The 13,605-nt window shown below is 40.4% G+C and overlaps 1 protein-coding gene across 1 annotated transcript in view; it reads right to left on the bottom strand.

Moving 5' to 3' along the window:
• Positions 1–3,871: 3,871 nt before the first annotated feature.
• LOC143815309 (tapasin-related protein-like) overlaps positions 3,872–13,605 on the bottom strand; it is a 29,310-nt gene continuing 19,576 nt past the window's right edge. Inside the window, exons 6-9 of the mRNA XM_077294399.1 lie at positions 10,359–10,439; positions 7,126–7,142; positions 6,930–6,967; positions 3,872–5,689 (exon numbers count right to left, since the gene is read on the bottom strand). Coding sequence (XP_077150514.1) covers positions 6,953–6,967; positions 7,126–7,142; positions 10,359–10,439 — 113 coding nt within the window. The 3' untranslated portion in view covers positions 3,872–5,689; positions 6,930–6,952. The remainder of the gene's footprint in view (positions 5,690–6,929; positions 6,968–7,125; positions 7,143–10,358; positions 10,440–13,605) is intronic.

The raw sequence follows: 13,605 nt of genomic DNA, 5'->3' as shown, positions 1-13,605 counted from the left end.
CGAAATTTTCAAAATTTTCGCCAAATATTCGTTTTTTTCACAAATAAACGCAAGTTATATCGAAGAAATACCACTATCATGACGTACAATATGTCACGAGAAAACAATGTCAGAATCGCCAAGATCCGTTGAAGCGTTCCAGAGTTATAACCTCATAAAGGGACAGTGGTCAGAATTGTAAAAATTGGCCCGGTCATTAACGTGCAAACCACCCTTGGGGGTGAAGGGGTTAAGAGTCTCCTCTTTCCTCCACTCATTACCTGTAGTAATGGCACCTGTTTAAACATGTTATCAGTATAAAAAGACACCTGTGCACACCCTCAAACAGTCTGACTCCAAACTCCACTATGGTGAAGACCAAAGAGCTGTCAAAGGACACCAGAAACAAAATTGTAGCCCTGCACCAGGCTGGGAAGACTGAATCTGCAATAGCCAACCAGCTTGGAGTGAAGAAATCAACAGTGGGAGCAATAATTAGAAAATGGAAGACATTCAAGACCACTGATAATATCCCTCGATCTGGGGCTCCACGCAAAATCCCACCCCGTGGGGTCAGAATGATCACAAGAACGGTGAGCAAAAATCCCAGAACCACGTGGGGGGACCTAGTGAATGAACTGCAGAGAGCTGGGACCAATGTAACAAGGCCTACCATAAGTAACACACTACGCCACCATGGACTCAGATCCTGCAGTGCCAGATGTGTCCCACTGCTTAAGCCAGTACATGTCCGGGCCCGTCTGAAGTTTGCTAGAGAGCATTTGGATGATCCAGAGGAGTTTTGGGAGAATGTCCTATGGTCTGATGAAACCAAACTGGAACTGTTTGGTAGAAACACAACTTGTCGTGTTTGGAGGAAAAAGAATACTGAGTTGCATCCATCCAACACCATACCTACTGTAAAGCATGGTGGTGGAAACATCATGCTTTGGGGCTGTTTCTCTGCAAAGGGGCCAGGACGACTGATCCGGGTACATGAAAGAATGAATGGGGCCATGTACCGTGAGATTTTGAGTGCAAACCTCCTTCCATCAGCAAGGACATTGAAGATGAAACATGGCTGGGTCTTTCAACATGACAATGATCCAAAGCACACCGCCAGGGCAACGAAGGAGTGGCTTCGTAAGAAGCATTTCAAGGTCCTGGAGTGGCCTAGCCAGTCTCCAGATCTCAACCCTTTGGAGGGAGTTGAAAGTCCGTGTTGCCAAGCGAAAAGCCAAAAACATCACTGCTCTAGAGGAGATCTGCATGGAGGAATGGGCCAACATACCAACAACAGTGTGTGGCAACCTTGTGAAGACTTACAGAAAACGTTTGACCTCTGTCATTGCCAACAAAGGATATATTACAAAGTATTGAGATGAAATTTTGTTTCTGACCAAATACTTATTTTCCACCATAATATGCAAATAAAATGATAAAAAAACAGAAAATGTGATTTTCTGGATTTTTTTTTCTCAGTTTGTCTCCCATAGTTGAGGTCTACCTATGATGTAAATTACAGACGCCTCTCATCTTTTTAAGTGGTGGAACTTGCACTATTGCTGACTGACTAAATACTTTTTTGCCCCACTGTATATACTGTATTTATATTTAATTCAGCACGAGATATGTGAAAAGCCGGTAATTCAATTACCGGCTTTTTCTTTCTCCTTTCCAAACCCGAACTTTTCCCAGGCTCCAGTTCATGAGGACATCCAGCAGAGGGCGCATCACCGCAACTCAAGGTAACTACAGGTCACCCTGCTTTCCATTCATTCCCCGGGGTTTTTACAGGCATGAGCACTGCTTTAGCAGAGCTCCTGGCTGTAAAATGATTTAACCCCTTCAGATGGATTTACTTCATGGGACTTGACCTGAGCGACGGAAGGTATGAGATATTGTTGTTTTTTTATTTTTGCTTTATTACAGAACGAGGGTCTTCAGGTGGATTACCAGTAAAATAAAATATTACAACAACCTATGTCTTTATTTCATTAAAATACTTTTAAATAATGTGTGTGTGTTTTATTAACCATTTCGTACTATTGGATTAATAATGGATAGGTGTCATAATTGACACCTCTCCATTATTAATCTGGCTTAATGTCACCTTACAATAGCAAGGTGACATTAACCCTTCATTACCTCATATCCCACCGCTGCACGGGAGTGGGAAGAGAGTGGCCAAGTGCCAGAATAGGCGCATCTTCCAGATGTGCCTTTTCTGGGGTGACTGGGGGAAGATGTTTGTAGCCAGGGGGGCCAATAACCATGGACCCTCTCTAGGCTATTAATATCTGCCCTCAGTCACTGGCTTTACCACTCTGGCGGAGAAAATTGCGCGGGAGCCCACGCCAATTTTTTCCGCCATTTAACCCTTCATTTTACAAGCTACAGCGCCCAAATTTTGCACATACACACTACTAACATTAGTAGTGTGGAATATGCAAAAAAAAAAGGGATATGAGATGGTTTACTGTATGTAAACCATGTCTCATATCCTGTCGGGTTTGGGAAGGAGAAATGAAAAGCCGGCAATTGAATTACCGGCTTTTCTCTAACACCGCTGCGTATTTCTCGCAAGTCACACTGCTGGTCCGTGTGTAATCCGTATTTTTCTCGCCCCCATAGACTTTCATTGGCAATTTTTTTGCGCAATACGGTGACAAACGCAGCATGCTGCGATTTTCTACGGCCGTACAAGACCGTATATTACGGATGCGTAATATACGGCAGATAGGAGCTGGGCCATAGAGATTCATTGGGCCGTGTGCAATGCGTATTTTACTGACGTAGTTTATGCGCTCATACGTCCGTAAAACTTGCTAGTGTGACGCCAGCCTAAATCGTTTTGCTCTTCTCTACATTCCAGCTACTTCAAGAGGTAGATTAATTTGGAGATCAGAATCCGTGAAACAGAACTTTGACTGCTGTAATTTCCTTCCAATAGGTGGCACTAGAGTTCTAGTCCTCTTCCTCTCTGAAGAGACAATTTGAACATTTCCCAGAGGAGCATTGCGGCTTTAAGTCTCCTCACCTCGACATGCTTATCATGTCACTCTCCGCAAGGAGAAACGATACTTCTTGGATCCCAGTCAGACGTCTCTCACTCAGCCAAACCAGATTTCCACTTTGCACTGACGAGGGGCAGTACCCTGAAACACAGTGCCTACAAATTGAGATTCTGGTTTGGCTATTATCCTAAGTCATGTGACAAGGCTCGTTAAAGGGTCGACATTGACTGTTCGGATTGCTACTTCCAATAGGTGGCACTAGAGTTCTAGTCCTCTTCCTCTCTGAAGAGACAATTTGCATATTTCCCAGAGGAGCATTGCGGCTTTAAGTCTCCTCACCTCGACATGCTTAACATGTCACTCTCAGCAAGAAGAAACGATACTTGGATTTGTATTTAATAAAGCAAAAACAAAACACAATTATGAAAAAGAATGAATATTGATACTATAGACATTCTACTTACCTTCCTGTTCATTCTTCCTACGAGGCGATGTTGAAATGAAAGTTAAAGATGAACTTATTTTTTTTTAACCTGCCATATTTACATGCCACTTTTGATAAAGGACATGTATGACAGACATCATTGTGTGGATGTATCTCCACAGTCATGTGTCGGTCAACTTGATAATTATTTTTACTGAGACATAACTATTATCCACCTTTGGGGTCAGTTAGAAGTAAAGATCCGTTTTTTTCATTACTCTCATAGCTTATGGGTGGAATTTAGCTTTTTTTGTTTACATCCTACTGGTAATATGAGTCTTACAGGCACTTTTCCCCCCGGAAAAGTTATGGAAACTATCTGTCCTCCAAAAGGAAGAAAACAACATCAAGTGCCACTGATAAGTCAATACAAAGAAGTCTGCCTTATATTCCATACATTTTAAAGCTCTTTAATGTATCGGAAACTGACTTTGACTGGGGCACCTACTTACATTATATGTAGTCAAATAATACTGCTATGAATCAGGAGACTTCCTTCAAATAACACAGTCAACAATTTATTCTTTTCCTAAATATTTGATTATTTATCTATATTTCTTGATCAATTAGAATTTTCAGAACGCGCAGAATAGTCTAATATGTATAATTAAAGGGGTTTCTAGGTTCAAGACAAATTTCTGCAGTCATGCTATGTGATGGTAGATTACGTCAACGTTTGGTGTGCAATGTGCACAATGTCATAATTCCTGTTTTCCCAGCGGGAGGTCACATGACGGTAAGTGTGATATTTACATACTTGCAGTCACACACTAACTATATTTTCATCTGCGTCTCTGCATAGAACAGTGACTGCCCACTCATGCTGGGTGTGCATGAGAGTCGTGACAGTGTGCACATTGCACACTGCCACAATCCGGCAAAATGCAATCACACAGAAATTTGTGTAGAAACCCCCTTTAATACAAGTGTACAATAATTCCTTATACCACAAATTAGATCAATGAAATACAACTCTAACCTTAAAATCAATGATTGCAGTAGGTTTCTACAAATTTGTTCTTGGCAAAATGATCTCTCAATATTGTGCTTCAGATTTCAGCATCTGCCATCACAGATCTACAGTAATACTATGTCCACATCAGTCAGAAGTCTCTGCGGACTTGTGGCTAACCTATCATAATACACTGCAGGTTACCCTTTAACAGAAAGGTCAATAAAACATTACAAAAACAGATATTTTGTTCAGTAAAAATTATTTTTTTAAAATCCAAATAAGAAGAAACTGTTTTCAATATACATTGGGCATCAATTCCTCATGGTTTTCCAGATCTCTGCTAGCTGACTTCCAAAATAAACCTTTATTGATTGCTTCTGAGGATACAATCTGACCTGTTGATGTGATCGGCACCCTGGGGCCGGACTGATTACAGCTATATTGTGGTAAGCGGAAAATCTGAATAGTCATCACGTAACCAGAAAAGATAAACAAAGAAGATTCATATTAATGGGGGTAAGCACGAGAAAAACTAGAAGGAACATAAGCCCAATAGGGTCTTACTCTAGTAGGAGCAAGGAGACAAAATGGCAATTTTGCTCACCTGAGAGGGTTGTGAAGTCACAAACCCTTGTACAAACCTAAAAAAAAAGGCTGTTGCAGATCCAAGACGTGGAGAAACTTTGCGAGCCTGGAGACAACTGGGTTAAAATCTGCGCTGACAGTTCATTGATGAGCAAAAGAACTATAGAAATGCGGTTTATTGGTCGATGCGTTTCAAAGTGACACACTTCTTCATCAGGACATGTGGTCCGACGAGATGAAGAACTTTGTCATTTCGAAACGCGTTGACCGATAAATCGCATTTCTATAGTTCTTGTATGCTGCTCATCACTGGACTACTGGCAGGACAGATTTTAACCCATTCGCCTCACAAAATATTAAAGGGATTGTCTTAATAAAAGAATATTAAATAATATGTCGGGAGTACATCTGGAAATGGTAAAACTTTACATTGTAGTGAATTAAAAGATTCAGTAGCATTAACAATAAATAGCCCTTTAAAATGATTGTCCCTTTTTCGTTGTGTAGGCTTCTTTTTCACCCATAGATATTTTTTAAGAGTGGTGAGAGTTTCTGGTGTTTTTTTCTGACTGTAAAAAACAGAGGAACATCCAACTACAGCAGGCACAAGTTTCCTCATTTATCCAGTTGTTCGTCTTGCTTGTTTCCTCACTGAGGACACCTTTGAAACTGAAACATAATAAATACATTTTATGTTATATCAATTTATGACAATTGTGAAATGCGACAAAAAAAAGTTTAAGAATTTATGTTGTTTTCTCCTTTAATGCACAATTATTAGGCAATTTCTATGTTTGATGATTAATTGTATTATTGAACAACTACAGTGCTATCAGTCAATCCAAAAGGTTAATGAACCTGAATATGTAAGAAAGCAAAAGCGAGGGTTGGCCTTTCTCAGGAGAATATCTCTGTGTGCAGAATTATTATGCAGCTAAATGAAAAACATACATTTCTCATCTCTCAGTTGTTTGACAGATGAAAATAAAGTGAGAATAATAACCAAACAACTCAATGTACAAAAATACATATTTGATATTTAAAAAAAAATATCAGTGACCCCGTAGATCCTAGTCTATAGCCCTTCTTTTCAACAAGTCATAAGCTCCATCCATGGAGTCTGTCAGTTTCTTAATCTGTTGACGATCAACCAAGGGGTAACATTTCTCCTAGATGAGATTGAAAAGCCAGACCTGGCATGTCAGAGGATTGCTACAGGATTGTTACTTGCAATAGGTGGCACACGAGTTCTAGTCCTCTTCCTCTCTGAAGAGGCAATTTGCATATTTAATTTTCCAGACGAGCATGCATGGCATATAAGTCTCCTCACTCTGACATGCGAAGCCTGGCATGTCACTCTCCACTAGGAGAAACATCACTTTTTAGATCCGAGTCTTGAGCCTCTCATTCAGCCAAATCATATCTCATACTTTGCACTGGCAAGAGGCAATACCCCAAAACACAGTGTTTGCAAATTGAGATTCTGGTTTGTCTTTTATTCTGAGTCATATGGCAAGGCTTGTTAAAGGGTCAGTGGTAGGTGGCGCTACAGTTCTAGTCCTCTTCCTCTCTGAAAAGGCAATTTGCATATTTAATTTCTCAGAGAAGCATGCATGGCGTATAAGTCTCCTCACTTTGACATGCCAGGCCTGGCTTGTCACTCTTGACAAGGAAAAATGTTACCCCGTAGATCCTAGTCTATAACCATTAAGAAATCAGGTTAGCATTTGAGTTGTGTGCACAAAATAACACAATAATTTGAAAATTACGAATTATTTTTTGAATTTTAGGTGCAATGTGACAATAAAACCTTTCTACTAACGTCTACTAAAACCCACAGTTAGACTCTTCATAAACTTATCAAAATACAAGACTTATTGGCATTTACATTCAGTTTCAAGTCACATACCTTAAGTATGTTCCCACTGCTCCTTAATAAGGTTTTGTCTAAAAAAGATACATAAAGGAAATTCTTTTTAGCTAAAACACCATAAATCATCATCTTGGTATTAATTCATGAAATTCATGACATTTTGGAATATTTGCAGGAAATATTTAAATTGAAACTATACGAAATGTAGAAATGTAAAAACATAAAGGCCTACCTTGCTTGCATTTTTCTCTGAAAAAAACAAACAAACATAAATTAAAGTAGGCTTTATGTTTTAGACAGTAAACTCTTCTATATAGCATTCTAAGGCTATGGGCTCACAGAGTCATTTTTAGACAGAGTCCACCTAAAGAATGCACTGCAAAGGGGCCGCATGAAATGAACTTGATGCACAGCAATGTCGGAACGATACTGCTGTGCACATTGTCCATCTTATGTTACGTCATTTAATTGGTTCACGGTTTTGAAAGCCTGAAGTGCTTAAAAGAAGAGACATGCTCATCTTTGGGCGGCTTCCACTAAGAAGCCACGCGCTCTCTACACTTGAAAGTATAAAGTAAAAGACGCCGGTAGCAGAGCTGCCACGAGAACGACGGCAAAGCTGCTTCAGGAAATGGATTGCCAGAGCCTTCACATAGGAAAACTCGGGGGGTGCACATGGTCTAAAAGGAAATATCTAGTTACAGCCTTGCCAGGATCTTCCTTCTATTGGGCTCATGATGATTTCTGGGCTTTAAAAGTGGTTAGAATACAGGATAAGATAAGAAATGTTACCCAGTTTTTAGGGTATAAAGAAGACATATGTCAATAAGGTCCAACCAAGTGGAGAAAGATGATATTAAAGGGAGAAGTCAATTATGTTGCCAAACTCAGGGTTGTACCAGTGAATGAGAGGCTCCTATCAAATCGGCCTCTGCAGCAGCAGCTTTTTAAACATTGGGTGGCACCCTAGGGCACGTTCCCGTGTCAGCTTTTGATTTTCGTATGCAAAAAAATGGACTGTGTTCTTCCATTGCTTTCGTTTTTAATGCACTTTTTTTGTCTCATCAGTTGTTTAAAAACTGAAAGAGGTAAAATGTCTGAACCTTGTTTCTTCATTGTCATTTAGCAATGAATCTGTTGAAAACTAACGATAGTGGCGGATCTGATTAACGAAATAGTAGACATGTGAATAGTTTTATTAAACTCTCGTGTGATTTCCAAGACAGGACTAGGTAAGTAAACCTGCGCGAATGTGCCCTGAACAGTTAGGCCAGTTCTGGTTTGAGAAAAGACGATCTACAGTATATAAAGCAAAGTGAAATTCTTGCTCACTTCCTGTATGTCATGTCTACAGTACGTGACTGCTGCAGCCAATCACTGGGCTCAGTAGTCATTCAGAGATAGACAACAAAAATCCGCTGAGCCAAGTAACTGGCTGACGTGTACAGATAGGATGTCACCGCTGCAGCCAAGCTGTGCACTTCTTCCAGATTCTATTATCCCAAATAGTCTGAAGAATATAATTTGGCAAGAAGTACAGGGATTGGACTGCAGGTGATGAGGGTAAATTTGTTTTCTCTGATGAAGGGCCTTCAGACTGAGAAATCTGGAAGAATAATTGTTCGGTGAAGAAAAGATGAATGCCATGTCATGCCAACAGTACAGCATCCTGAGATCATTCATTTGTGGGATTGGTTTTCATCCATGGAGGGGGCTCTCTCGCAATTTCACCCAGGAATCCTGCCAGGAATACAGAAAGGGATCTAAACATCCTCGAAAAACAACTTCTCCCAATGATCCAGGATGAATTTGGTGATGATCAATGCTTTCGCCAGCATGATGGAGCCCATGTCACAAGGCAAAAGTGATAACTAAGAGGCTTGTTGAACAAAAAATTAAAATTCTGGGTTCATGGCCAGGAAACTCCCCTGATCTCAATGAGAACCTGTGGTCAATTCTCAAAAAGGGCATGGACAAACAAAAACAGAAAGTGTGATGAACTACAAAAACTCATTAGACAAGAATGAGTTGTCATTAGTCAGGATTTGGCCCAGAAGATGATGTCCAGTGACCAGGCGAAGAAAATAATAATGTCCAACACTGAAATATTTAGTTTTTAGATAAACTTAATTTGTCAATAAAAGTTTAAAAACGTGTAAACCGCTGAGAAGTGCACTTAATTCCTCCAATTAGAAATGTAGTATACTTCTTCTGATCAGGTATGTTACCCCATGTACAGGCACTGCAATACCTTAAGTATCCATGGTTACGACCACTAACAACTAACTAATTGTTGCTATATAAGTGGTCATAACCATGACTACCTTGAAATTGCAATGCCCTGCACTTGAGGTAAGCGAGATAGCGAATGAGAAGAACTATACTACATTTCTAATCGGAGGAATTTGACAATATATTATGTGAGGATACGCTACCTGAGTGGGTTGGGGAATACTCGCTTGGCAGCAGGAAAAACACTTCAGGCGCGATATCACACACATTTCAGTCTTATTCCGGTTTATTAAACGTCATAAACTATAAACACAAACAGTCCATTATATATGGCTTTACAAATCCTTCAGTGGTCACACTGGTATCCCTCCAGTCACCAGGTGATTGCACAGTTCAGCAACTGTCCTATGTTAGCGCACACAGTTACAGTTCTTTTCCCCATACCAGGGGTTACCTCTTAGGAGCCCCTGCCCCACAGACTTCAGTCCAAGGTCCTCAACAGGACTATCCAGGTCGATGGTCTCACAGTGCTTCCAGGACGACTCCAACACTGACCATCCAGGTCGATGGTCTCACAGTGCTTCCAGGACGACTCCAACACTGACCATTCAGGACCTACAGCACACAGGCCACTCTACCGTGTCCAGCCCGGACACATGGAAGTGTCCACCTGACAGAATTCCAAACTCTCTCTCTCTCACAGCCATGTGCCAAACACACCTCCTTTATGTAGGTGTAGCCACACCCAGGTACCTGTCACATGGCTAGTCAGGTGAGTGTGACATCACCACAGGTCCTTCAAGATAAAACCATCTTAGGTGTTGAAACACGCCTCTTTGGGTGGGTTTGTAGGTGACTGAACCCACCCATCTCTCCAGTCACCTGGAAGCCTTCCCAATGTAAACAAAGGCCTCAGCAGTAGATCTGCTTGAGCAAAACATACCCAGGCTTCCATCACAGGGCCACCCACCTCTGCGATACATACCGTCCATCAATCACATGACCAGTCGCTGTTTCAACACACTTATGTCTCCAAGTGCATCCTGAAGTGCACATACAGCGCCCCCCGGCTGCAACATTGGTCACTGCACCACAATTACTATAAATACTAAATATTGGATAGGATCTTGTAGATGGGAATAAACCTTCAGATACCTATAATTACATAAAAATAAATATATGTAGATTTCCCACAAGCTGCCAGTAGAAAGCAATAAAATGTGCAATTATTACCTTTACAGAACATTCTCAGAAAGTAGAGAAGAGCCAAAATCAGAAAGGTGATGAAGACGAAGAGAAACCAAGCTGGAGATTCTGTCAATCAACAAAACAAAAATATTGTACATGACAAATACTTTGGTAGAATAAGCAACTACTGATTGTTTTGTTTTCTTGATTTTCTGAGGACTGTAGGAAGCGGCTGCCATATAAAAAGGAAAGGAAAGACTATAGCTTCTATATGTATGAAGAAGGCAGCCATGATGGTGCTGGCGCTGTGAAACTAGTTCATGTGGGGATTTATCTGGCGTCTTCCATGGAGACAATGGCAGGGATTTTTAAGGCATTTTATACATCAGATTTAAACTGAATTGCACTGGAGTAAGATGCACCAAATTTATTTTATTTTTTTATATAGCGCTAACATATTTCACAGTGCTTTACAAATTTCCAAACATTTTAAAACCAATAGCCAAAAAATTCCATTTTATCCAATCCAAAATGAAATTTAACTTTTAATTGTTAAATTGAAGATACAAATAACTAGCGCAAACCATATGATAAAGTACACATTAACATTACATTCTGTTCCTTATTGATCATTACCCATGTTTGGATATATCCAAAGTGGTCAAATTGCTGATTGGTTAAAATGGGATTTTCTGGCCTTTAAATATTGGATTTAAAATATTAGTTAATCCCTTCCAACACTATTGGGCAGTTTCGGTGTGATCAAATTTAAAAACAGGTGCAAGTAATTCTGGTGGATGTTAGGCTGCTCACGCACCCGACCATAAAACATACAGTTAGGTCCATATATATTTGGACAGAGACAACATTTTTCTCATTTTGGTTATAGACATTACCACAATGAATTTTAAACAAAACAATTCAGATGCAGTTGAAGTTCAGACTTTCAGCTTTCATTTGAGGGTATCCACATTAAAATTGGATGAAGGGTTTAGGAGTTTCAGCTCCTTAATATGTGCCACCCTGTTTTTAAAGGGACCAAAAGTAATTGGACAGATTCAATAATTTTAAATAAAATGTTCATTTTTAATACTTGGCTGAAAACCCTTCGTTGGGAATGACTGCCTGAAGTCTTGAACTCATGGACATCACCAGACGCTGTGTTTCCTCCTTTTTGATGCTCTGCCAGGCCTTGACTGCGGTGGTTTTCAGTTGCTGTTTGTTTGTGGGCCTTTCTGTCTGAAGTTAAGCCTTTAACAAGTAAAATGCATGCTCAATTGGGTTGAGATCAAGTGACTGACTTGGCCATTCAATAATATTCCACTTCTTTGCTTTAATAAACTCCTGGGTTGCTTTGGCTTTATGTTTTGGGTCATTGTCCATCTGTAGTATGAAACGACGACCAATCAGTTTGGCTGCATTTGGCTGGATCTGAGCACACAGTATGGTTCTGAATACCTCAGAATTCATTCGGCTGCTTCTGTCCTGTGTCACATCATCAATAAACACTAGTGACCCAGTGCCACTGGTAGCCATGCATGCCCAAGCCATCACACTGCCTCCGCTGTGTTTTACAGATGATGTGGCATGCTTTGGATCATGAGCTGTACCACGCCTTCAACATACTTTTCTCTTTCCATCATTCTGGTAGAGGTTGATCTTGGTTTCATCTGTCCATAGAATGTTCTTCCAGAACTGTTCTGGCTTTTTTAGATGTTTTATAGCAAAGTCCAGTCTAGCCTTTTTATTCTTGATGCTTATGAGTGGCTTGCACCGTGCAGTGAACCCTCTGTATTTACTTTCATGCAGTCTTCTCTTTATGGTAGGTTTGGATATTGATACGCCGACCTCCTGGAGAGTGTTGTTCACTTGGTTGGCTGTTGTGAAGGGGTTTCTCTTCACCATGGAGATAATTCTGCGATCATCCACTACTGTTGTCTTCCGTGGGCGCCCAGGTCTTTTTGCATTGATGAGTTCACCAGTGCTTTCTTTCTTTCTCAGGATGTACCAAACTGTACATTTTGCCACTCCTAATATTGTAGCAATTTCTCGGATGGGTTTTTTCTGTTTTCAGAGCTTAAGGATGGCTTGTTTCACCTGCATGGAGAGCGCTTTTGACCGCATGTTTACTTCATAGGAAAACCTTCCAAATTCAAGCACCACACCTCAAATCAACTCCAGGCCTTTATCTGCTTAATTCAGAATGACATAATGAAGGGATTGCCCACACCTGTCCATGAAATAGCCTTGGAGTCAATTGTCCAATTACTTTTGGTCCCTTTAAAAACAGGGTGGCACAGGTTAAGGAGCTGAAACTCCTAAACTCTTCATCCAATTTTAATATGGATACCCTCAAATGAAAGCTGAAAGTCTGAACTTCAACTGCATCTGAATTGTTTTGTTTAAAATTAATTGTGGTAATGTCTATAACCAAAATGAGAAAAATGTTGTCTCTGTCCAAATATATATGGACCTAACTGTATGAGCTGGCGTAGGACTGTGGTATAATTTATGCAAATATCACTTTTAAATGACAGTACATTTGTTGGAGCCATGGTGATTATGCCCCCTCTGCCTAACCCTGCAAATGTTTTTTGCCACTTTTCCACAATGGCAAGAGAAGTAAAAAGTTGCATCAAAACTTAAGATGCATCTATTCAGTAAAATTTACTTATAGCCTTTGATTAAAGCCCCATTCCTGATTTGTTATTTTCATTTCATGCCACAGTGTTATCACTAATGCATTTTCATTGCCTTAGTAAAATTATTACCAGCCGCCATCTTCCATCTTCTGCAGGTTGTGATCTGCCGAATCGCTCCAGTGTTTATTCTGCAAGCCTGATGCACTTTGCAAGGTAAGTCTATGAGAACCAGTATGAGGCCAGAACGAGGCTCTCACAGACTTAGGCCTCCTTCACACGTCCACATTTGCTGTCCGTTTGACATGTACTGGCAAGTAGGAAAAGCAATACAGTTCGCACAGATCTCAGGTGCTGGCTGCTGAAGGCAGCTCTTATCATTGTTGCTTGGTCTCCCTGAGATGGGATTTGTATTCAGAACCCACTGTATCCCTCCTGTGTAAAATTAAGAATTAAATTAAAAAAAATCGTGTCGGCTCCAGCGTAATTTTCAGAAACAGCAGAGGGAAAGCACACAGCTGGAGGCTGATGTTAATAATCTGGGAAACGGGCAATGTCCCAAAAGATTCCCAGGGTACTAATACAAGCTCAGAGCTGTTTGCTTAGCCCTTACTGTTGAATTTACAGGGAATCCCAGAAAAAAAGTCCCCCTA

The sequence above is a fragment of the Ranitomeya variabilis genome, chromosome 3 (assembly GCF_051348905.1).
Source record: "Ranitomeya variabilis isolate aRanVar5 chromosome 3, aRanVar5.hap1, whole genome shotgun sequence".
Classification (NCBI taxonomy): domain Eukaryota; kingdom Metazoa; phylum Chordata; class Amphibia; order Anura; family Dendrobatidae; genus Ranitomeya; species Ranitomeya variabilis.
This window is presented reverse-complemented; position numbering and strand designations above follow the sequence as displayed.